Here is a 26,690-nt window from a genome sequence, read left to right as displayed (position 1 = left end):
TCAAAAAAAGTTGAAGTACATTTTCTGGTGGCCATATGAATATTACCCCATACTTAATGAATTTAAAGGGTTATCGAAGACAGTGGCTATACTTGTTTTAAATTAGTATAAAGATACATACAAACTGGCTTGAATTAAGATAAAAGACAAGTCATTGGCACACACCAGTGTTATACAAACACTACCACTAAGACTCTGACAATCAAATCAGTGTTCATGAGGAAGGGAAATTAATACCATCAGTTTAATAACGTGTTAAATGTCAGTTATACCATATAGACACGGCTGGATTGGGTTTACACAAAATATCAAAAACATCAGGCTTTATTGACGGCTTCCTGTTCAAAATGAGGCTCGATTCATTCCGTGACTACGTACAAAATTTACTACGTCTGCCTTATTTACGCCCTATTCAGAAACTGTGTAAAACACATAATTTATCGTTTAATTATGATGAAATCAGTCTTACTCTGGGTGAGTGCCTCAATGCCCTGAAGTTCTGATCAACTTACTTGAAACATATTGTTTGCAGTTCAGTTCTACCTTAATTTTATAAATCAATATATCATACATGACTGACCAAAATAACCAACTTCACATCCCTGAAGCCATAAGTACCATAACCAAAACATAATGACATTATCAAATCAATAACTGGGCAGTTGATTATTCATTCAGACATGACTGGCAAATATCACCAATTCAGCATCCTTTTACTTAAACCTGCTTAATGCAATTTAAATGACACAATTAAATTTAACTATTCTACTTAAAACTGTTAAAATAGTTCTTTTTCATGAAACTATTAACTATTTTGCCAAAAGAGATTTTGCACACTTAAGACTAATCAGACGTGGCAAAACCAAACCTTCAACATCCCTGAACCCAAACCACCCAAACACCATGACAGTAACTTGTAACAAAACAAAACACTTAAAAAATATCAGACACGACAGGCAAATACCATCAATTTAACATCCCTGAGCCCAAACCACCCAAACACAATGAAAGTAACAATTGAATTTAACTTTTCTACATAAAACTGTTTGAAAAGTTGTTTTTCATTAAAAGAAGAGTGTTAAACTTCCCTCATGAGACAACTATATTTTACAGTATTGAAATACCTCTCTTTGATGTATAAAATATGTAAATGTTAGAGTGATTGTAATACTGAGTTTCAGGTGAACAAGTGCTGGTTTAAATTGTGGGATATCTGTGGATAATTTGAGAAAGATATCTTTAATTTAGAGAGTTAGCCTGTAAATTGAAGGGTAAACAAGAGAATAATAAAATTGTGGATATAAAAAAATGTAAAATTTTTTGAAAATAAAAGTCTTAAATCTTGCATTTTAAGCAATTTGAAGTTTTTACTATTACATTTTTGGAATGACACAATGTAACTGTATTCTTGGGCCTATGGAGGGGGCCTCAACGCCTTATTCCCCCTTTGGTGCTGCCAGCAGCTACAAGCAGATAAAATCAACTTTTATTACATAGTCCACATCACACTAAAATTTGACAAAGGCATTCTGATGGTTGGACTTGTCCCATCCCTCATACCCTAAATCATTCTCCACTCCCTAAAATTCCTCGTTATTAATTGTAATTAGTTAAACCTTTAATGATAGATCAGGTTTCACTCAGGAATTCCCTGTAATAACTTTTAACTGGACAACATAATAGTTGGAATGTCCACTATTTCAAGGGTCAAGAATCAAGAGTCAAGGTTTTCTGATACCTTTCTTATTTTCAGAAGAGTATTATCAGACAAAATCAAAATCAAAGCAAATACCATTATTACATTGCAGGCTTTCTAAGGTCAAGTTTTCTTTAAGTTATCAATTTTCAGATTACAGGCAGTCCCGCATTGTTCAGGGTGTGTGAAAGGTCTGATTTAAAAATGAAAATTAAACCTCCAAATGCTCAAAATTCATCTCAGTCCAGGTGAAATCTATTGGCATCTTGGAGCCTCTAGCAGCTCTCAGACCTCTGTCCTCAACAGGCTTTGGCCCTTGTATCTGATAGACAACTCTCATTTTTTGCCCACACCAAAACAGATAGAACAGCCAATATCCAGTATAAGTACAATAGATAGAACAGCCCATGTCCAGTACAGGTTCAATAGATAGAACAGCCAATGTCCAGTACAGGTTCAATAGATAGAATAGCCAATGTCCAGTCATCAATGACTGAATGAAACAGATGGTCAATATAAGATGAGTCAATGGTCAAATATTCTACCTATCTGGACATCAAATGACCGTTATAACTGACCCCTTCAATCCTATCATTTAATCACACGGATTAGACCCCCAATCATCTTCACCTACCCTTTTGACTTAAACACACCCTCAGGCCTGATAGACAGCCCACCCAAATACAGAAAAAATCTTTACACAAAAGAACACACATTCAGTCCTCATGATAAAAGGAAACATTCATCAGAATTTAAGTTGGTACAATTGCATCAAAACACTACCAAATATAGAAATGAATCTAACACAGATGAAAACATCTGTCTGTAATCAATACACAACAACCCTTAAAAAGCTATTTACTATCAAATTTTCACACCATTTTACACCAAATTAACAGAATAGTATTTATGGTCTCTTATCTATTTTGAATCAAAATTTGTCACAAGTTTATGCTTTTGCACGATCATGCTATTATAAGCATCTTTTGTTTAACACCTTGTAAGGGAATGTAAGGAGGTTTTCTATATAGGGATACTAATAGTCTCAATTTGTACCATTCCAATTTTCAAACAGACATCTGTGGCTCTCGCAGGTTCATAAAAGTTATTTTTGATATTATAAGAACCTTACAGTTAGTGAAATTGCAAGAACCACAGACTCAATTGTTGAGCGATACAGAGGTTGCCAAATAAAGTTATTATAAATATTAAAACAGATCCTAAACATAGGGAGATACACACTAAAATATAACATAGTGTGAAACTCTGAGTAACAACATGTTTTAAGCTCTGTTTAAATATACCGGTATCTAATATCATAATGAAATAAAATAAGTAAACAAAAAAATGAAATAAAAGAGCCCTAAAATGCAATTTTCAATAGAAAAAAAAAATACATTAAAATTTTAATTTATCATCGTTTCTTTATCCATATCTTTAGAAAAAAAAGCACAGTGAATGCAGGTATAAACAAATCTAAAAAACCTAAAAACAGTTAATCAGTAAAAAAAATATATCCTTCACTGATGATGAAATAATAGTAATTTAAACTGTAGAAACCCTACTCTGAGCAATCTGAATCAAGTATCAACTTGTACCATATAACATTACTATTAATACAATCAGTTAAAAAAAGGTCAATTTTACAAAAAACCAAGTTGACTGTTTTCTGCTTTCTGTTTAAAAATTGTAATTGTGTAATCATAACCCCAAACATCTATAGTTTCAACTGGTGTATCAGTTGTGGTGTTTTGGTTCAGTGCTCAAAAAGACTATATCTTACAACTTCTTATGATGATGTTATAACATGAACTCCAGTTAAATTCATACAATAACATTTCATTGTTTAGTGTATTTGTGAGTTAGACACTTGCTTGCTAACCTAAAGGTCCCTAGTTCAAGAGGGGCCGACTCGGAAAAAGCATCTAGTCATTTGGATGGGACAATGTTTGCACCAAAATAAAAAAAGAGCACACTAATGCCACTGTCCTGGCAAAATTTCCCTCATTGCACCTGGCATGGCATTTCCCATCTTTATTAGCCCACATGATGAGGCAAGTAGGATGTAAAACTCATTTCATTTCAGTATATTTGTGGTTTTTTGCTTGGAGTGCACTAAAAAGTACTTAATTTTCATCCTGAAAAACTTCATCAACTATGATGTTCACACATGTACTCGGAAAGGACTCCTACCTACAGACAAGAGAAGGTTCTTATATGGTCAAGGTCTCCTGTCTTGAGACAAAGCCACAATGACACAGTGAGATAGACATTGGCATGTTAACCGGAATGTATAGCAATCAATGGTTCAATCCCAGCAGAGTTTAAGGTGATTTTTTAACTGCATTTCTTCCCTAATAAGAAAAAAGTGTCTAGTAGTTCTGACGGGACAACAAACCGAGGCCCTGTGTGCTACAGGATGTTCAGCAACAAAATGCTGCTATTCAAGTAAAATTTTGCTCAGTGCAAACAACATTTCAGTGCTTGTATTCAGTCAATCAGAAAAGTAGTTCAAATGGAAAACATAATTTCTATCATGTAACTGCATCCCCTTCAATTAAAAGGATTCCTGTGTTAAGACAAGAACAGGATCAATGACCAACTAGGTGAGATTGTGATCAGGTGTAGCACGTGACCCACCAGGTGTCGACTGTCTACACCACATCAGACTCATATTAACACCTTTATTCTACCCTTTGATGGTAGGAAATCTAATTTACTCGTATATAGATCTTGACCTTCTGCCAAGTTCTGAAAATGTTGTTTTTATTTCGGAATTAATTTCAACCAGGATCCTTCAGCATGTGATCTCTTTTCTTCTATCAACAATGTTTCTAGTACAGTTATAATTTGTGTTTATATTTTTTGAGGTTCTCTAGCACTGTCGGTTAGAGCTGTGGTTCTTTACATGACCTAACTTGTTTGGTTACCTCCAGCAAATGGAGGTTGTGGGTTCTATGTCGAGCTAGAACACACCCACAGATGTACATAATTCAGACTAAATCATTCCAAACCTACAAGGATTAGCAGTAACAGTTTTAAGAGGGAAAATTCTCGCTGCCCACAAATACCCCCATTTTATGAATCTTAATAAGAACTGCAACTGTAGTGTTATTATTGTCTTTGTACCAGATCATCTTGTAAAGAAGTGGGCTTTGGAATTCAAGCATGGCAGAGAGAGCCTTGATATGTCAAAGAAGACCTTCAACAGCAACTATTGTGAAAAATTTGGAAATTTAAGCGTTTCTCAAATAAAATGTTTCAATTATTAATTGATTATTGATTGGTATCTGCTATCAATAATCAATATCAAATTGGAATCAATCAATATCCAGCCCTTCCTAGAACCTTTTAGCCAGCCCTCATAATGACACTAGATCACATTTTTACTTCCTCCTTTTCTTCTCCAGGTTTAGGGTAACCTCGAAATGGTATCCCCTATCAATGCCTGGCTCTTCTTTCTATCTTGTCTGAGATACAAATATCAAATCCATTAGTTCCAATATCAAATAACAATAATATATTTATTGTCTTACATTAAATTCTTAATTAATATCCAAAGTTAATTAATAATTGGATATTTTAATAATTTCTCTTATGACCTGGAGACATGTAGAATGCTTAAGACTCAAGGGCAAGGAAATTTTGTTATTTTTTTAGGCATTTATCAAATTTCACAGAACTTACATGTAAGGTGTTGTGGCGTGGGACACAGAACCCTGCTTAAGGGTCTAACTAGGGGTCATGGTTTGCAACAATTGGGCGGTAATCCAATTTAGATTAATTTCTTCAGCCCAATCAAAAGCAGATAAAGGTTAAATTCCATCCACTGTCATAAGGCTGATTAGGAGCAGATAAGATGTAAAATTCCATCCACTGTCATAAGGCTGATTAGGAGCAGATAAGATGTAAAATTCCATCCACTGTCATAAGGCTGATTAGGAGCAGATAAGATGTAAAATTCCATCCACTGTCATAAGGCTGATTAGGAGCAGATAAGATGTAAAATTCCATCCACTGTCATAAGGCTGATTAGGAGCAGATAAGATGTAAAATTCCATCCACTGTCATAAGGCTGATTAGGAGCAGATAAGATGTAAAATTCCATCCACTGTCATAAGGCTGATTAGGAGCAGATAAGATGTAAAATTCCATCCACTGTCATAAGGCTGATTAGGAGCAGATAAGATGTAAAATTCCATCCACTGTCATAAGGCTGATTAGGAGCAGATAAGATGTAAAATTCTATTTCATTTCAATATCCCAAAGAGGTATAGAACAGTGGGATGTAACACTCCATCTCATTTCAATATCCCAAAGAGGTTTAGAACAGTTGGACATAAACCTCTATTTCGTTTCAATATCCCAAAGAGGTATAGAACAGTAGGATGTTTTACTTGATAACGTTACCTGTATGTGTTCCGAAACGTAGTATGTAATAAATGCAGAAGTAGTATATCCATTTATCTAAGTGTTTTATTGTAAAACTCTTATTTCATTTGAATAGGAGCAAGTAAAAATGTTTTATTTTATCAACCCAAACAGTAAAAAAGGATATAAAACACCATTCCATTCCGATTCAAAGTCAGAAAAAAACAGAAAAAGAAAGGTGTACTCTTTCCTTCCAATGTGATAAAGGGTACGCTATAGTTTAAAGAACATAATGACCCACTTTGAACAGGTGGTTGGATCTTGTCCAAGAATTATGATCTTTCTTCTCCAAACAATATTAATTGGTGTCATCCGGCTAACCTCCCGCCAATTTCCTTCCTACCGTTGTTTTTAGTATCACTAGACTAAGTATAGACTGAAACTGACTGTTCTGATTAGCTCAAAATAGATCCATGTCAAAACTAGTCTGCACAGGAAGTATATGATTTGCCCTTTAAAGTTTCTGCCAAATGTAAAGCCAGAAGTAGCCATGGATTTTTGTAATTGCACAAAAAGTCTTAAGCCTTGATATAAGTTTTTGTTAGCCGCATGATTGGACATTGTTCAAAAGAAACAGGATGTATGCTGCTAGGTCACAGAAAAAAAGACTTAAAACAATACAAAGACTAGTAAATCTAAATGGTGTAAAAAATAAGTAAATAAGTAAATCTTCCACTAGCATTGCCAATGGGGTAAATTCCAATACCCATGTTCCTGAAACACAAACAAAGTCTAGGAAATCTTAGCATTGCAAAAAGGTTAAATTTCACCATCAATTACCTTTACCTAGTAGTGTCTCTGATACACACACAAAGACTAATAAATCTTCTGATAGCATTGGCAATAAGGTGAATTACACCAACCGTATTATGATACCTATACCAGCCAGGTAAGCTTTTTTTTGTTTAGGACGAACTATTACCATCCAATATCTAGGCCATTAAATTATTACCACATCGCTTGATCTATATTCAATCATATAACCTTTCACGATTTGACTCTCAGAACTTTACTATATATCAGACTGGTATACTAGGATACAGACAGAGTACAGTTGATAGACAGAAACAGTCAAAACAAAGTTATACAAAGATACTAGTTCTGGTATTACCACAATACAATGCATATCAAGTTTCCAATCCAGTACTACAAGATGTATCAAGATACAAAAGCTACACAAGAGAAACATAACATGAAAAAAAGAGCTATGATGATATAATATTCACTTATCGAATCAACATCAATATTATAGCTGTGTGGACTCTCTGAAAGTCTTGCAAAGTGGATTCACCCAGAGTGGTATCAGATGTACCAGAAGGGAACATGCCCAGACTAGCGGGAATCCCTAGCTACAGCATTATCATGTAGTGATCTCTATAAAGCAATTTTTCAAAGTTTCATGCTTACACTGCTGATGGTACTTCTCATTTCAGATGTACACTAGTATACAATTATTGTTCTGATTTTGTCATCCCGGCTTCATTAGCTCACAAGGTGCAGAAGAGTAGGACATAAAACTCCATTCATTTCATTTCATTTCTGATTTTGTCACGTTTTGGAAGTTTTTTTTGTTACTGGTATTGTTTTTCTCATCCGAATTTTAATCATAACGTTCGAAATTGTTGACTTTCAGAAACGTAAAAAACATGTCTGCCTTGAATTAGATATAGAATAAAGCTTGATATAAATAAATATCAAATAGAATAAATATTAAGAATCTTAATCCTGCAATTTAAAATTTTCCTCTAGAAGTCATCATCTCCCCTCCCCTGGGGGTTGTTTACGTCAAAGTTCTCACAAGTTGTTTTTCACTCAGTTGGACTCTGGATGTCACTTTGTTCCTGGGATTTTAAGGATGTCAACTTGACACTGGCTGGTGACATGGCATCAAATTAGCATGTCATATACTCCATAAACACTGTTTGTTGAACCTGATTGGAAACAAGAATTGTGAACAGCTCTGAGTGTGGCACAAGACCTATAATCTCATGGATTTTGGACTTTTGAAACTTCAAGCCTGTTTCGTAAACAATGCAGTTTACAATGCAGTTTACAATGCAGTTTACAATACAATACAATACAATACAATACAATACAATACAATACAATACAATACAATACAATACAATACAATACAATACAATACAAATGAAACAGAGATTTTCCATTCATTTCCTTAGGGAAGAGCTAACCTACCTATAAAACCATGATTTTCTGTTAACGTTTTCCCTGCAATCTTTTTCAAGTGTGAATATAGCCTGAACAAATAGAACGACTTAAATTATAACTGTCCAAATTTTGCATTTAGACTAACATTGAATGACACTCAATTTTCAACCTAAATTTGATGTCCAGCAGAGGCTTGTGGTCCTCAGTTGACCTGCCTTGCCAGTCATGTCTGGAAAAATAGAGCCAACATCAGCCCTGTGCAGCATAGTAAACAAATCCTTGAAAAACAAATTTGAAGTAGGGGCTATAAACAATCAGTTTGTCTAGCAAAATGTTGACGAGACACTAGAGATGAATTTAAAATCGCGATCTGTTCAAGTTTTTAAAATAATAACATGGTAGGGAAGAATAACTAATGTGTTCTGTCTATATGATATATTGACCAGACTTCGAGCATTCAACCCCCAAAATTCCAGTCTGAACACTCTACCCTTAGAAATACCATACTTTATGTAATAAACATGCAGCCACAGACTCGTGCTGTGCACGTTAAAGATCGCTAGACAGTTAGAAATTGAAAATGAGAAGGCGAATGCCATTGTTCTGGCAAAATTTCCCTCAATGCATGGCATTGCCCATCTACATTAGCACAATGAGATGCAGAAAAATAAAACATGAACGTCATTTTCTTATTAGATTAAAATGCAGATCTTGATGTTGTTTTATGTTTTGTTACTGTTGAAGTTTTTGAAACACACTGACTTACTGAAAGTTTGTCAGGTTTTTTCTGGTCTGTATTTAATTTGTGGTTTATAAAAGTTTTTAAGGTACCGGTATGTCTGTTTTCTCCTTTCTTCTAATTATGAATGACTGTTTTGAAAGGTTCAGTTTCTCCTTGTTCATCAACTAACACTCAGAGTGATGCTTCCCATGGACTTTTATTTTTGTGATGAATAGGTCGAGACAATACCTTTGGATTTTCCAACTCAGTTTTCCCCTGTCAGAGATGAAGGCAAAAGGGGCTGATTATGGTAAAAAGCCTCTAATCGTTCGAATGGGACAATAAATTGAGGCTCCATGAGCTACAGGCTGTGTACGTTAAAGCACATGGGCTATGATGATGTCCTGGAAATATTACAATATTGCACACTGCATGGCATTGCCAGTCATTAGCCCAATTAGGTGCAGAAGAGTACGACATAAAACTCCATTCATTTCATTTCGTTTGTGATAAGCACCACAGGGATTGCCGGGGTTGTACCCTAATTAAGGTTAATACAGCAGGTACTTTACTGGTCTGGTCTGTACTGTCTAATTATAGCCCAGGTAATATCATTCAGTCTTACAATATATATCTAGAGTTTCTATATACACTCATTCAATACACTACAACTGACTAAATTAGACCTTTGATCTCATGACAAATGTGATTTTAAGACCACACATTAAAAAATCTTAAATAGAATGAATGGAGTTTAAAGCGGCAACACCATGCAGTGTACAAAGATGGAAATTTTGCCTGGACAGCAGCATTAGCCTACTCTTTTTCAATTTTTCCAACAATTGATGATCTATGTCTTTGCAAGTAAGAATATGCCCGAATGAATGAATGAATGAATGAATGAATGAATGAATGAATGCATAATAGTCTAAGTATTTGAGCTGCTACAATTTTGAGGTGCCAAAAACGTATCAAAATCTATATCTTTTTCATTTAGTACTAAGACACTAAATGAACCGAACAGAAGGTTTTGCTGGGGCTTAATTGTAACTTGCTGGAGTCCAGCCCCAACACTGTAACTCGTATCGAAAACAGTGAACTCCAGCAGCCTAGCATTTATGAAGTAAAGCCTGCTTTATTGTTAACTTCTAAAATCTGTTATGTCAGAACTGTCTGAAGAGGAGACAAAAACTGATCAAAATTACACTGAAAGCACAACCAAAACCCTGCATTGCTATATATAAACAAATCGGGGGATTTGAAATAAAGTAATCTGATTTGACCAAAAATACTACAAAATATGAATGAACACTGAAATCAACTTTTTGAAAAAAAAACTTCATGAGGGGAGCACCACCTCTACAATTTTTGCCCCCATCCTCCAAGTGCAATATGAGTCATCTTCATCCTTAGACAAGGATTACAATCTATATTTCAAATATTTCAGAATCACAAGAAACCCAATCTATTTACGTCTGGTTTGCACAATGGTGGACAATGTAGTCACCTTCTCCGATTTCTTGTGATATTTACACCATAATTGATACAAAAGGGCATATTTTATTGAGCTCTCTTATCCAACAGATGACACGTTTGACTTGGAGGTGAAATAAAGGAGCATAAAAGTGTAGGCATGTGAAGCATGCCAGTTATCATGAGGATATCGAGGGCCGAGGCTAGGTGATGAGGTCATTGGAAATTACAACAGATGGCTGACCTACGAAACAAACACAACAGAAATAGTTAGACAAACAATGGCTGCTTATCAAAAATCACCTGCTGGGGGTTTCATGATTTTATCATCAATGAAGGTGTAAGATATACCAAGGGAAGCGGGGGTAGAAGGGAGTTGTGGGCGTGAGAAGCAGGGGGGACAGACTGACTAACTTTGCATGGTGTAAAGAGGATTGGTAAGATCCAGTGATGGGGAATCATAAACAATGATTTGCTATTAAAAATTAGCTGGAGGTTGCACATATCATGAATGAAGGTGTAAGATATACCGAGGGAAGCGGGGGTAGAAGGGAGTTGGGGTTGAGGAAAAGGGGAACAGAGACTAACTCTGCAAGGTGTAAAGGGTAGTAAAGAGACCCAGAGATGGTGAGTGAAGTCAAAAAATTGATTTGCTATCAAAAATTACCAGGAGGGGGTTTCACAAGTTTATTATCATAGGAGGGATGAGCAGAAAGTTGATAGAATTAGGAGGAGGAGGGGGTGAGGGAGTAAGTTTTCTTTTCAGGGTGGTCAACTCTGTTAAGTACAAAGGATAAGAAAGAGTTAGTATGGGTAGAAAATAAGCAATGAGCAGTTTATTATGTTCAATCTTCATCTAATTATTGTCTAGTGAAGGGCAGTAACTCAACAAATTTCGTCAAACCTTGTGGCTATATCTAAACCAGAAATAAAAACACCAGTTGATGTCCCAGACGGCCCTCATCTTACAAAGAGACAGTTGTGACTAGGCCAAGGTTATTGACAGATCAAGTTTTAGTCTAGTACGAGGCATTCAGTACTGTAGACGACAAACTAGTCTAGAGGTTGGGCTACCCTGTAATTACTGATCTCTCACCACTGTAATTATAGACCTGAATACCTGGTTGTTACTATATTACACCTGTCCATTCTACTAGGACCACAATACAGGTAGATAGGTAGGTAGGTACGGTAAACTGTGTGGTCCTCACTAAATGAAATGAATGGAGTTTTATGTCCTACATTCCTACACCTGATTTGGTTAATGAAAAATGTGATTTGGGGCTTTGAAGATCACTGAAGATACCATTAAGTAGCCATTTCAGATCATCAGGGAGTGAAAATGAAAATTGTGAGGTCTTTGAGTGCTAAATCACTTTCTATCCAGAGTATTTCAAAATTTTGTTGCATTGTAAAAGATGTATGCATCACAGGAAAATCTAGTTTATAAATTTTATATTGTTTATATTTGTTTTTTTTTATAATATCCATGGGCAATTCCACATCAACTGCTCATTTTCAGAAAAAATGAAGAATTGCTTTTATATACTATAATTTACTTTGTTATTGAAAGGATATATTCTGGTGTTTTTTGTGGTTTGATTTCAAATTTCAGACAAGTTGTTTCTTAAAGTTGAGAGATGAGATGATATGTACATCCAAGTCTTTTTTCTTACTGTGATCTCTGGGATCCAGCCAGCCAGCTAGTCAGCCAGCCAGCTAGCTAGGTTCTTTCAATTTAAAGCTGATTCTTAGGACTTTTAACTTCATAAAGGACTTATTAAATAGGGGTCGGTTGACTACAGTGATAATAGTGGTGGTCTAAAGCCTAGACTAGTTCGTCTAGTCTTAGTATATCACAAAAATGTCATTGACAAGAAAAGGAAAATAGTATGAATGAAAAGTCACCTAGCTTTGATATATGACACTGTTTAGAGGAAGTATTATTAAAGACTGTAACGAATGGTAGGTATTTAATATTTTGTAATGATAGTCGGTGTATTGGTACTAAGTATCAAGTAGTACCAAGATATAAAAGTGAAATATTTTGATTTAGATTACATTGTGACGTTTTTCTTTTCATCAGAAACAACAATCTTTTTGAAGTTAAAAATCCCAAAGATTGAAATATTCGATGGTTAAAAATTAGAACAGAGTAAGTAGTTACCTGCAACTATTCTCACAAATTTGCACAAATCCTTTTTCTGATACCTCTAACCTGTATCCCCTTTCATAATATCTGTATCCCTTTTTATAATACCTGTATCCCCATCATATCCCCTTTCATAAACCATGTATCCTACCCTAAAACATGTATCCCCTTTTATCAAAACCGTAGCCCTGAACACCTTGTCATAAAACCTGTAGCCCTTTTTATAAAACCTGTATTCTTTTTATAAAACCTGTTGCCCCGGTATCCTGTAGTAGGGATGTCGTTTAATAAATAGTAGTAATAAGCAATAAAGTTAGCTAGAGTGAACCCACCCCAACTTACCCCATCTTCCAGTTTAACCACTTATCAATAGCTAGACAAATCTAGGTTGAACTAGGTTTATAAAAAGTTTAGAAATATTTAGTGAGATCGCCCCTGTAAGGAATCTCTCAAGGGTTCAAATTTACACCAGTAATAAGTAATCACTGACAAAAAGCTCACCCTTGTCCCTCTCTCACTTTCCCCAGGTTAACCACTTATCATTAGCTAGACTAATCTAGGTTGAACTAGGTTTATAAAAAGTAGAGAGTATTTAGTAAGGTTTATATCTGAAGGTTATCTGATGAAGTACTGTCAAGATAAGCTGCTATTAGTGGGAGTAAATAACAAATTTAACAACATTTTTACAAGTCATATCTTTTAACAACATTTTAATATCCATATCCTCCCCACATTTATGTTAAATCTTTAAATTGAAGGAAATTTTAACTAATTTACTTCATACTATGTACTAGTGATAAATTTGTATTTTATGTTTGTAGTTTTACTGCTTTCATAGTCAAAACCTTGAAAGAAATTTTTTCAATTCAAGTTTTATTGAGTCAAGGCATATATTTCTTGACCAAAATATTCAAGTTTATATTTTTGAACTTCCGTAAATCATGTTACAAAAAAAATTACATTGAAACAGTTCTATTACAATCCGCACCCCAAAATCGAAACCAAAAATTGAAAACAACATATAGCAGCAAATGAACAATTCATATGAGGAATTATATTAATTAGAAATGACCTGAACATTTTTTAAGTTTATTGAGGTATAAACGTGTAGCGGTTAAATATGTTTTTAATATAACAAAATTGGCGCATAAATACAAAAAATTTTAACATAGCGCTAATGAACTGAACAGCCAATCAGCAATAAGTAGGTCACCTTATTTATAGTCTACTTAACTGTTGTCTGTCTGAAATTTGACAGAGCGGCCACGTTGAAAGTGCAATTATTGAAAGACGAGTTCGAAATAAGTCCAAAATTCATTATATTGTTGCAATTTTGAGTGTGCACATTCGAGAGAATTTCGAAAATACTGTCATCATTTAGTGAAGTGTCGAAGGAACGACATCGATGCCGTGTATAGTGGCCACGTCAATCAAACTCAATAATAAAAGTAGTCCGTTAAGGGGCGGAGCTTATATTTACATTCTTTTTACACAGATATAATCCGCATGTGACCACTGTTATCCAATCAAATTGTGTGATACTATGTAAACAGAATCATGATTTAATTATTCGAAAATGAGGAAATATTTATTAATCATCACACTATACTAGGGTTTGGTAAAAAGATCGAAATAATCGATTATTGGCGCTGGGAATTTATAATTTTGAATTTTATCGATTAACAAATTTCAAAATTGATGTGTCAAAGTTACATTTTCTCCACTGTACCCTTTAATAGGTAGTAATCTCATCCACATAGGTTTCCTTCAGCACATAATATACCCACAATAAACTATCATAGCCAATCAAAGCAAGAATATACTTCTATGACGCAAAAATTACCCATGAAAATAAGAATTTTGGCATGTTTTTAATTTAGTATTTACCAGGTTTTTCAATTAAATTATTTCAATTATTAATTGATTATTGATTGGTAGTCTGCCATCGATAATCAATCTCAATTTGGTAATCAATACCAAGCCCTACACTACACTCTAATGTTTTGATATATGTTCAAGATTGCAACCTTTCACAGATATTTCTACACTGTCCAGTTCGATTTCTGTGGGGTTATGTTATCTTTAATACATAGTAAATCATCAACTACCTGAGATATTGTCAATATAGTTTGATATATATATATATAGACTGTAATTTATACACCTTATATTAACACTTATCTTCTACAGTAGCCAATTTATCAGGGTTCTATTAAAGCAGTATCACATCACAGTTTACAAGTTAAGATAGTGGACCACAACCATATACGTCCACCACGGCATGTGGATGGTAAAAACGAAACATCCATTTTAAGTTTCATCAAAATCGGTTGAAAACTAAGAGAGTAATAGCATATTCAAGATTTTGGGGCAAGGGAAATAACTCTGCTTCTAACGGTCAAAAATAGCTCAAATTCGAACTTGATCTTCATTTTATAAATATGTATACACTTACCGAATTTCATTTGATTCCATCAAAAAATCAAGCAAATGTACGGACGGACAGGGGTGCCGACAATATACGTCCACGTATAAAAATGACCCTTTTTGTGATCCAATATTACATGATTGGCCAAAATTAAAATTCATTATGATGATCTGCAAATCAAATCATATTGTATTTTTCATGAAAATTTTCAGCTTATTCTAGAACTATAAGGAAACTTTCGGCTGTCTCTATAACTATTAGGATCTATTTGAAGTCTACAACTGAAACATTTTGTTTTATGAAATTTGAATCAAAATATAACTTGATAAGCCAAAATTTTATAGTTTAAATTGAACCTGGGATCTTTTGGAGTGGACAAGGGCCATAATTCTATTAATGCATTTATGCAAGGATACGTGATAAAATCTCATTGAAACACCCTGTAGCCCACTTTTTAACTTCACTGTTTTTGGGGTCTTTTAAACCTTGGAGAAGAATATGCAAGGACACAGCCCTTAACCTTGAAATTTAATGAGACCAATTCTACAAGGGTTTTGATACTAGTGTGAGCTTTTCAATTAATTGATGATATAACTATGGGTCAAGACTGTTGTAGAAGGCTAGTTTCTGTATTTGGAATAAAAAATAAAATAAAAATGTACTTACTGGTGAGAACACAAAGTAGAAACAGGTATTCTGTATAGGATATCAAACCTGAAATTATAACAAAACTTTACATTAATTTAAAGAAAGAAAAAATTGTTTTTAACAAGGATAACAACTTCGATTCCTGCAGATCCTTTCTACCAACGACCTTTGGAAAGCAATAAGGTGACATATTGTACCATTTCCACTGCCACTGTTATAGAATTTATAATTTTATAGAATTATTTTGGGGTTTTCTTCACGTTTCCAGATTGACGTATGATCAAACATGGTTACAATGCAGTGTGACGGGGCTATTACAGTCAGATAGAGAATTAATTATTTAGGTTGCAAGCTGATAAATAAAGTATAGTCTATCCATCTCAGGCTTTAGGTCTAAATAATGTATAACATGTGACTTTTATCACCTCATGGCACCATTCATGTGCAGATATAACTGATATCAGACGTCATCAATAATAATTCAAGGATCACAGTGATGAAAAAAGATAGTGGGCAACAGCACGGCATGTGGATGGTGAAAACGAAACATCCATTTTAAGTTTCATCAAAATCGAATGAAAACTAATAGAGTAATAGCATATTCAAGATTTTGGGGCAAGGGCAATAACTCTTCTTCTAACGGTTGAAAATAGCTCAAATTCGAACTGATCTTCATTTTATAAATATGTATACACTTACCGAATTTCATTTGATTCCATCAAAAAATCTAGTTTTTAGAGCGTTTACAAGCATATGTTGACGGACGGACCGACGGACGGACAGGGGTGCCGACAATATACGTCCACATAAAGAGATGTGGGCGTATAAAAATGATGAGGAAATGGAAAATATCAGATGAGAGTCAAGGAAGCCAGAGACTTCTATGAGGGGTGAAAGAGGAGACTCTACCATTTTAAGATGCTTTGGAAGTCATTGTCTATATAGGAATTTTTTCATCACTCAAACTAAATTTCTATTTTTTTTCTCTAGGAGCAGAAAAATGGCATTCCAAGCCACCCATTTCAATTTCCGGAATTCTGATTTATTTAAGTTTATGTATTGATTTGCACCATTCAGATATATATGGTTACTATGATTCCACTAAAAGAATTGTTTTATGAAATCACAAGTGATGCTAATAATATCTAATGGGGTATCTAATGCTGTATTTGTTATCCTGGGAAGTGGGAACTTTTGGGAAGTTTCTTACTAGGTAGTTGTAATTACTACTTGATTCTTTTCGGAACACATTTGAAAAATTAGTACAGACGCATGCACTCTAGAGAGAAATGTACTTTATTTGCATAATAATCATATCACGCGTGTCCATTATATAATTCTGATTGGTTGCCCAACATTAGCTACCCGAGTTCTCAAATAGAAAACATGACTTCCGATAAAATTTAAAGTAACGAATGCTATATACCATTTCGGAAGTCGTATTTCCCAGAGGCAAAAAATACAGCATAAAGTACATGTTTATTTAATCAGAGAATTTGATGATAAAGTTTAATTCTGAAAATGAAAGTAGAAATTGAGCTCTATCAAAAAATAAAGCAAACATTTCACTTAAATCATGAATCCTTGAGAACATACCTTTTAAGAGACATGTTCACCATCTGTTTGACCAAGTGTATCTTAGTCTCAGAATTTTTTCTTAGTTAAGCTAATCAGTAATAATGCTCACAGATGGCTAACAAAATTTGAAACATTGTGAACCTTCAAAGTTTAGAAGTTAAAATGACGACTTGTCTTTTCTTAAAACCCCGCGATATATACAAAAGACATAGAAATAGAAAGAGAAATTTCTACTTTGAAGTATATTTGAAAAGATTATGCAATTTTCTTGCAGTCATAGTTCTTCTAAAGACCTTTTAAATATTCAAGACTCAAATAATTCCCTGAAAATAGCGAAACATGGACTTTAATCATAAGTCCTTGAGAATATACCCTTAATGAACAGTCCAGATATACTAAAAGCAAGCACTCTGACAGGTTGTGTAATTCTAATTCTAACATAATTCCAATAATGAACCATGGAATTAAAGATATTAAAAGGAAGGAGTAGGAGGAACTTCCTGTCATAACAAACAACTCCTCCAAACTAACTCAAGAAATATCCTGATGATAATGGGGACATATTTTTCAAACTTCAGAATACGAATGTTGTATAACAATAAAGGTATGCTGTACTTGATTGAACTTATGTAGACAATTGGTAACATATAGCCGGCTTAAAACTCAAATAAATGGGAGTTATATATAAGTTCTAATTTCTTCCGATAAGACTAGAAAAAAAAAAACAGGTACTGGCACTATTGATCGAACTGCAAAATGAAACCTGAAATGCAGAACAACATATTGACAATAGCAGATAATGAATTTTTCATAGACATACATGAGGTGGTGATTTAGAAGAGGAACTAGAGTGACTAGAAGAGTAAGTATACCCTGTCTAGTGCCACAAAGAATCAAGTATTGGTGCAATGATAAACTTTCTTAAATACCTATTTTGTTTTATTTTTATATACATATCACATATTGGGCCTTGAGTTTAAATCATATTAGAAGGGAATTGAGGAGTAGTATATCACATTCTGTGCAAAATTCTTCGAATCATAGATTTTTTAAACTTAGTGATCCAGTTACTTTAAACAATAAAACAATTGTTTACCATGCTTGTTGAACTGATGTCCTGAATCTACTGTTTGATCTTTCACTTATCAATTTTAACCATGAAGACAAATTTCAAAATATCACATGCTTACTGACCTTTTCAAAAGAATTGTAAAACCTTTTAAAAACAAATTGCTTTGATCTAATTTTTGGACCACGGAAAAAATAATTCATTTTTCTTTATTAAAGGAATTGTAAAGAGTTTTTTTTTTAAATTTATGTGTATCGGGAACATTGATAGCATCAATTTTCACCATTCCAATTTCCAGTCAGACGTCTGTGGTTCCTGCAGTAACACTAAAACTATGTGTTTGATGTCGTCACTAATCTCAAAAGACATTTTGTGATAAAAGAATATAATTACTGCGCTTAGTGACGTCATCAAACACATACTATATGTGGAATTGCAGGCACCACAAACATCTGACTGAATCTTGGAAATGCATGCTATCAGTGTCCCCAATACACAGAAAATTTTAGAATACCTCTTTACAATCCCTTTAACAACCATCAGTATCTTCAAGCAATTCACCAAACAATAAAAAACAAATTATTTTCAAACAATCTTAAGTGTATTTTAAATTGAACGCTACATGATGAAATAAAATATTTTAAAATGTTTTTACTGAAATCTGTCCACCCACGTTCTCTGGACTAGCTTCCATTTCAGACCAGAACGCATCATTCAGCAATTTTTTTATCTTCTCAAATCATTTCCAAATTGAATGGCCTTTAACGTCCTACTATTCTACACCTTTTCTAGGCTAATGAAGAATGGCAATGCCATGCAGCAAATTTTGCCAGGACAGCGGCATTAGCCTATTCTTTTTCAAGGATTGAATTCTTGTCCTTCAGGTTTGCGAGCAAGCGTCTGACTCATTCAGCCATCCAAAAAAAAAACAATTTGGAATACCCAGTGTTTGTGATAGCAATCATATTGTAAATTAATTTTAACATATTCTGTTAAATCTTCAATTTCACTTCAGATAGAAAGAAATAACCTATTTCTAAAAAGGATTACAACTATATATTACATATACAATATTAGCAAAGTTGACTTGTTGAAAAATATAATGAGTTGAAATGGGCAAATGTCAATAATATATTTAGTGCACTCTCTGTGAACAAGACGAGTTTTAAAGTCCCATCAGGTTTAAATTGTACCTGTACTATAGTAGTAGTAAGAACAGGTAATTACAGAGACGTGAGACGTGCCAACTCTCATTAATTAATTAAGTATCTTCTACATACTAATTACCAACCAAATAAACTCCAGTTAAAGTCACTTTATACCCCTAAAAAAATATTGCCTCAGTGTAAAATCATTCTTATCCATTCTTTACAGTTGGTTGTTACAGGTGGATTGGTTGTTACAGTTGGTTGGTTTTGTTTTTGGGTTTGAAAACCAACCTCAGTCTGGTATGTATAAAACTCCAACCAGAAACTATTGGCTTTCATCATTGGTCCATGTTTGCAGGCAACATGGTCTCCTTCACACCTAAAACCCTCCCTTAATGGAGTCTCAATTTCAGTTTCTGTCACTCCCAAATTCCCCTCAATCTCTCAAACTTTCATTCAGGGAAGTCATATCTCTCTTAATTTCTGGTTAAACTTGTAAACTTATTTTTATGAATGTTTTACCTACATTAGGCTGGTCGGTTTGTGTATAAATTCTGACCCACTGTGAGTTTAAGTGTAATGGTCAAGGTCAGGATTACATCATATAAAAAAGAAAACAAGAAACTGGAAGAGAAATCTTGTCTGTCTGCCAAAACTACACAAACTGACGTAGAAACAGAGACACCTTCCTACACTTAAAGGTATTAAAATCTATCCATACAGTCTCCATAAGCTCCGTCTATTTAAAGGAAATGTCCTTCATTTCTGTACTTAATTAAGACAGACAACGCCACACAGTATGCAATGAGGACAATGACAACAGCATCGTAGCCTATCTTGATTTACAACTGTTGATGTGCACAGTCTCTAGATTTATTGTCCCATGTCAGACCAACAGGAAAGTAGGCCCTATTTCCAACTCCACTGTCTTGATGAGGATGTAATATCGAAGCACATCAGCAGAAGATGAGCTTTTGAGCAGAAGATGACCTTTGAGAAGAAATGAGCTTTCCAGTAGAAGATGAGCTTTTGAGCAGAAGATGAGCTTTTCAGCAGAAGATGACCTTTTGAGAAGAAATGAGCTTTTGAATAGAAAATGAGCTTTTGAGCAAAAGATGAGCTTTTGAGTAGAAGATGAGCTTAAAAGTAGAAGATGAGCTTTTGAGAAGAAATGAGCTTTCCAGTAGAAGAGGAGCGTTTGAGCAGAAGATGAGCTTTTGAGCAGATGGCCTTTTGAGTAGAAAATGAGCTTTTGAGCAGGATATGAGCTTTCAAGCAGAAGATATGCTATCATCTATGAAGAGAAATTCCTGCTCTTTAAGCAAAATACAACATGTAGTCTTTATTACACCTGGCAACACTAATATTTACTATGTCAAGCTATTTTGATAAAGTAAACCATGGTAGTAATGCTACTGTGACTTCAAGCAATCATCTATTATTCAAATACTTGTCTCTATCCCACCTGCTTGGTACTAATTTTAACCAGGGTAGTTCATTCTAACTGACCCTGTAGTCTAAAACAACTAGAAAACAAGTTCAACCATCGTATATAACCACCGCCCAGATACATTGGTTATCGTAACGTTTGATGTCGTCCGGTTTCAAACGGAATAATTCTTACTCATTATCATTAAAAAAGTTTCGCCCAAAAATTATGCTACTTATAATCACTTTTACATCACTTCACATATGATTCATTTTTATTCAGTTTTTATAATGATAATTTTTAGATTGAGTGCTAAGAAAAGGAGGCATAAATAAACCAAGTACTATACTATAAATAAATCATTAAAGATGGGTCTCCTTATATTTTAGTGTCAAATTAAGCAAACTATTTGACAAATTGGTGTTTTTAATGAATTATCATGTATTTTTAATCCTATCATTGTGTTCTTATTGCATATTATTAAGAGTTTTAACCAATCATAAATGTCCATGTAAAAGACTTTATGACCTTTCTTTATTGGTCAATTATTGGAATTCTGCTGGTAATTCTCTTCTAATTTAGCTAATTATGAATTAATTATGGACATGTGAGACAAACTGATATTTTTCCAAGTCACAAGAACACCTCTACTTTCTATTTATATAAGTATTAGCACGTTTTCATTTTCATAAATGAAACTAAGGGAACCCATCTTTAAACAATCTAAATTATGATCTGAATTGTTCACAGCACTTTTATATCAGAACCATCATTCAAATCATAATGAAATGAAGTTCTATATCATATCTTTCTTCATAATATTGTGCCAATGAAAACAAACATCACACAGAGTTCACAGAATAGTAGCATTAACATACTCTTATTCAATGTCCCCCTGTTAAAAGACGTTTAACCATCTGTAACACACACTAGGCCTTGGTTTCTTGTCCCATCTGAACAATGAATGTCCAGTCCATTTCAGCTTGTATAACAAGAGTTTCAGACATACAATCTTCATCAGGACAACCTATGTCTAACTAAAGATATAGCATTGAAAAGTATTTCAATCTCATCTCATACCTTTACTCAAGATACCAACTGTAAGTGTTTCAGATATACAAATCTCATCAGGACAACTAGTTTCAAATTCAAGTGGCCAGTCTAATGCTGCTCAGTAGTGTTCCAGATATAAAATCCTCATCAGGACAACCCATGTCTAATCTAAGTGTTTAATAATGAAATTCAACCTAAAACTTCAGTGTGTCTATCGAAATGTATTCATATACAATAGTATTTATCAGTGTTCTGGATATAAAATTCTCATCAGGAAAAATTCATTTCAAATTCATGTGCTCAGCATTGAAATTCAACCTTATACTTCATCCTGGCTATTGAAATACATTCATAAATTCAATAATATTTATCAATGTTCTGGACATATAACTCTCATCAGGAACAAAATTCATTTCAAATTCAACCTAAAACTTAAATTCAGCCTGTCTATCATCTCATGCTGTTGACAAGGGTTTCAAACATAAAATCTTCATCAGGACAACTCAATCAGCCAGAATTTGAGTTGAAACTAAAGCTATCTCCTACATGTCTATTGAATGGTATTTCAATTTCTTATTAGAGTTTCAAACTAAACCACAGACTTGATTCATACATTACAATGACGTTTATCAGTGTTCTAGATATAAAACCCTCATCAGGACAACATCATTCTATCAATTCAAGAATCCAGTAATGAAATTCAACCTTAAAGGTAAGGTCTGATGCTGCTTAGTGTTTCAGATGAAAACTGGTTTCAATATTCAAGTGTCCAGTATTGAAATTCACTCTAAAACTTCAGTGTGTCCATTGAAATGTATTCATAAATTACAATAACATTTATCTGTCCATCTGTTCACGTCTGACCACTGGTCAAATATCAAACAAAGCCTGACCCGGTGCATGTTAATAACCTATTGAATACAGGTATTAAAGCTATATAATTGGTTGTGTACACTGTACAGTCGTACATATGTTAGGACAAGATTTAAACAGTCCTTCATTGAATCTATCTCTTGGACTTTGTTTTGTGTTTTGTGTTCTGTGATTTTTTAGAAAGAGTTTCTCCAGATTCAAATTCTTGTGATAATATTTTTCTAAGACTTGTGTGGAAATGCGTTCAGGAAATTCTACAAAGGATATCATTATTAATTCTCTTTCTTGATATTATGTGTTAATATATTTTACAAGGGATATTATTAGGATTAGAACAGGATATACATTTCTTCTAAAATGTGTTTTTGTTTTTGGAAACAAAATTGATTTCAGGAAATAATATTTTAGACAAGAGGTTCCCTGATACAAATTACGATAAAAATCATCTCTTGGTCATGTCTTTAGATTTTATAAAGTGACAGGCTTTTCAGAGTTGCATTTATTGTGGTTCATACTGGACAAGTGTTTGATGGTATGGTGATTCATAGATGCTATTTTAGAATTTAATTGAAGTCATAACTATCAGATATACAAGGTAAGAAAGTTTATGTCTTAACCCTGTGTGCTACAGGCAGTGCCCGGTAAAGATCCCTCAACAGTTGGAAATATAAAAAAAAGTAGGCTAATGCCATTGTCCTGGCAAAATTTCCCTATTTGTATTAAATCACAACAATTTTCACACCTGGCATATACTAAACCAACATAGAAGACCTAGTTGTCAGGAATTAGTTGCCAAGACAGATCCTGAAGATTTCCTTTATTTTCCAAAATGTCAACGCCAGGAAAGGAATTCTTCTTAATAGATAAAGTCTGCAATCCCTGTCATTCAACCCAGGAACCCTTTTGGCTCAGTGTTTGTAGTAACGGGGGAAAAACTCAAATGAAGTTCTTTCTGACTTCTTTCTCTTTCAGTTCGGGCATGCAAATTGTATTAAATCTATATAAATGTCATTAAAATCAATAATTGTTTATTTCTTTTTTTGTGTTTTCATTGTGTGGAGATTTAACTAGTTGAGTCTTATGAAAATAGGGTCAAGGTATAGGGTCAAATTCATCAAAAGTATAATTTATTAAACAGCAAAGTCATAATTGTAAAATTTCTTTGTGACTACTAATTTTGTGGTGATTTTTTCACATCATAAGGACTCATAGCTTATCAAGAAGTCATCGCCTAGGCTTCACATCTGTCATTCAAATCAGACGTCTGCTAAAAAAGGGTGGGAAAATTAATCATGTGATAACTACCGTTATTGTTAAAAATCAACGAGCATGATTATCACCATGATAAAACACTTTCCACAAATTTCACGCTCTGATGGACAAATTAACAAAATTGACTCCACATAAAAATCTGATGCTTTGAAATGTTGGAGAAACATTTCTTTAGATTATGCTTTCTCTTATACAAATCTTAAAGAGTTTTGCCCTTTGCAGTGAAAAATTCCTAAATTGACTCCACATTTGATGATTTGAAACAGGGCTCGAAATGTTCCAAAATATTTAGAATTCTGATTTGAAACAGGGCTCGAAAAGTTACACAAAATTTTAGAATCCTGATTTGAAATGTTTGAGAAACATTTTATATATGCTCTCTGGTAAAGTAACCTGCGATGTTTGCTTATCTTTCCATGAATAACATTTAACCTTATAGTTTTTAAAGAAAATTTATATGCTTTCTGGAAAGGGATTCAACAGGTGTTTTCAAGTGAATATATAGCCTATATCTATATCATACTAATCTGATTTCCTACCCAGTGTCTACGTTTCATGTTTTCCAACAAAAACTGGGCTAGATTATGATGTCAATATCATAAAAATCAATCGGCTGAGAGACTCAATAAAACTTTTGACACGTTTTTATCCTATAATTAGACAAGAGGTGTCCTAATCTTAGATTATTTCAGCTAATCGGATTAGTAGATTAATGATCAAAGCCGATTTGGGTTGAAAGTTGACCACAAATCAAAACCTAGATATCGAAGAATAATATATCATTTGAAATATCGGTTACAAGAGCAGACATTTGGGTACAGGACCCTTGACAAAAATAGCTTGACATTGTGCAGACGCTATTTGTAATAGCTTGACATTGTGAAGATGCTGTTAGTAATAGCTTGACATTGCAAAGATGCTATTTGTATTAGCTTGACATTGTGAAGATGCTGTTTGTAATAGCTTGACATTGTGCAGACGCTATTTGTAATAGCTTGACATTGTGAAGATGCTGTTTGTAATAGCTTGACATTGTGCAGACGCTATTTGTAATAGCTTGACATTGTGAAGATGCTGTTTGTAATAGTTTGACATTGCGAAGATGCTGTTTGTAATAGCATGACATTGCGAAGATGCTGTTTGTAATAGCTTGATATTGAGAAGATGAAGTTTGTAATAGCTTGACATTGCAAAGATGCTGTTTGTAATAGCTTAACATTGTGAAGATGCTATTTGTAATAGCTTGACATTGTGCAGACGCTATTTGTAATAGCTTGACATTGTGAAGATGCTGTTTGTAATAGCTTAACATTGTGAAGATGCTATTTGTAATAGCTTGACATTGTGCAGACGCTATTTGTAATAGCTTGACATTGTGAAGATGCTGTTTGTAATAGCTTGACATTGTGAAGATGCAGTTTGTAATAGCTTGACATTGTGATGACGCAGTTTGTAATAGCTTGACATTGTGAAGATGCTGTTTGTAATAGCTTGACATTGAGAAGATGCTGTTTGTAATAGCTTGACATTGTGCAGACGCTATTTGTAATAGCTTGACATTGTGAAGATGCTGTTTGTAATAGCTTGACATTGTGAAGATGCTAGTTTGTAATAGCTTGACATTGTGAAGATGCTGTTTGTAATAGCTTGACATTGTGAAGATGCAGTTTGTAATAGCTTGACATTGTGATGACGCAGTTTGTAATTGCATGACATTGTGAAGACGTAGTTTGTAATAGCTTGACATTGTGAAGATGCAGTTTGTAATAGCTTGACATGGAGAAGACGCAGTTTGTATTAGCTTGACATTGAGAAGATGCTGTTTGTAATAGCTTGACATTGAGAAGATGAAGTTTGTAATAGCTTGACATTGGGAAGATGCTGTTTGTAATAGCTTGACATTGAGAAGATGCTGTTTGTAATAGCTTGACATTGTGAAGATGCTGTTTGTAATAGCTTGACATTGGGAAGATGCTGTTTGTAATAGCTTGACATTGAGAAGATGCTGTTTGTAATAGCTTGACATTGTGAAGATGCTGTTTGTAATAGCTTGACATTGCGAAGATGCTGTTTGTAATAGCTTGACATTGCGAAGATGCTGTTTGTAATTGCTTGACATTGTGAAGACGTAGTTTGTAATAGTTTGACATTGTGAAGATACAGTTTTTAATAGCTTGACATTGTAAAGACGCAGTTTGTAATAGCTTGACATGGTGATGACGCAGTTTGTATTAGCTTGACATTGTGATGACGCTATTTGTAATAGCTTGACATTGCGAAGATGCTATTTGTATTAGCTTGACATTGTGAAGACGCAGTTTGTAATACCTTGACATTGCGAAGATGCTATTTGTATTAGCTTGACATTGTGAAGATGCAGTTTGTAATAGCTTGACATTGTGGTGACGCAGTTTGTAATTGCTTGACATTGTGAAGACGTAGTTTGTAATAGCTTGACATTGTGAAGATACTATTTCTATTAGCTTGACATTGTGAAGATGCAGTTTGTAATAGCTTGACATTGTGGTGACGCAGTTTGTAATGCTGACA

At 34.0% G+C, this 26,690-nt stretch overlaps 1 protein-coding gene across 1 annotated transcript in view; it reads right to left on the bottom strand.

Moving 5' to 3' along the window:
* LOTGIDRAFT_230996 (hypothetical protein) overlaps positions 1–26,690 on the bottom strand; it is a 104,516-nt gene that overhangs the window by 52,705 nt on the left and 25,121 nt on the right. The window contains exon 4 of the mRNA XM_009051008.1: positions 15,737–15,784. Within this exon, the coding sequence (XP_009049256.1) occupies positions 15,737–15,784 (48 nt within the window). The remainder of the gene's footprint in view (positions 1–15,736; positions 15,785–26,690) is intronic.

Source organism: Lottia gigantea (assembly GCF_000327385.1).
Source record: "Lottia gigantea unplaced genomic scaffold LOTGIsca_16, whole genome shotgun sequence".
Taxonomy (NCBI): Eukaryota; Metazoa; Mollusca; class Gastropoda; family Lottiidae; genus Lottia; species Lottia gigantea.
Note: the sequence above shows the minus strand (reverse complement) of the source record. Positions and strands in the feature narration are given on the sequence as shown.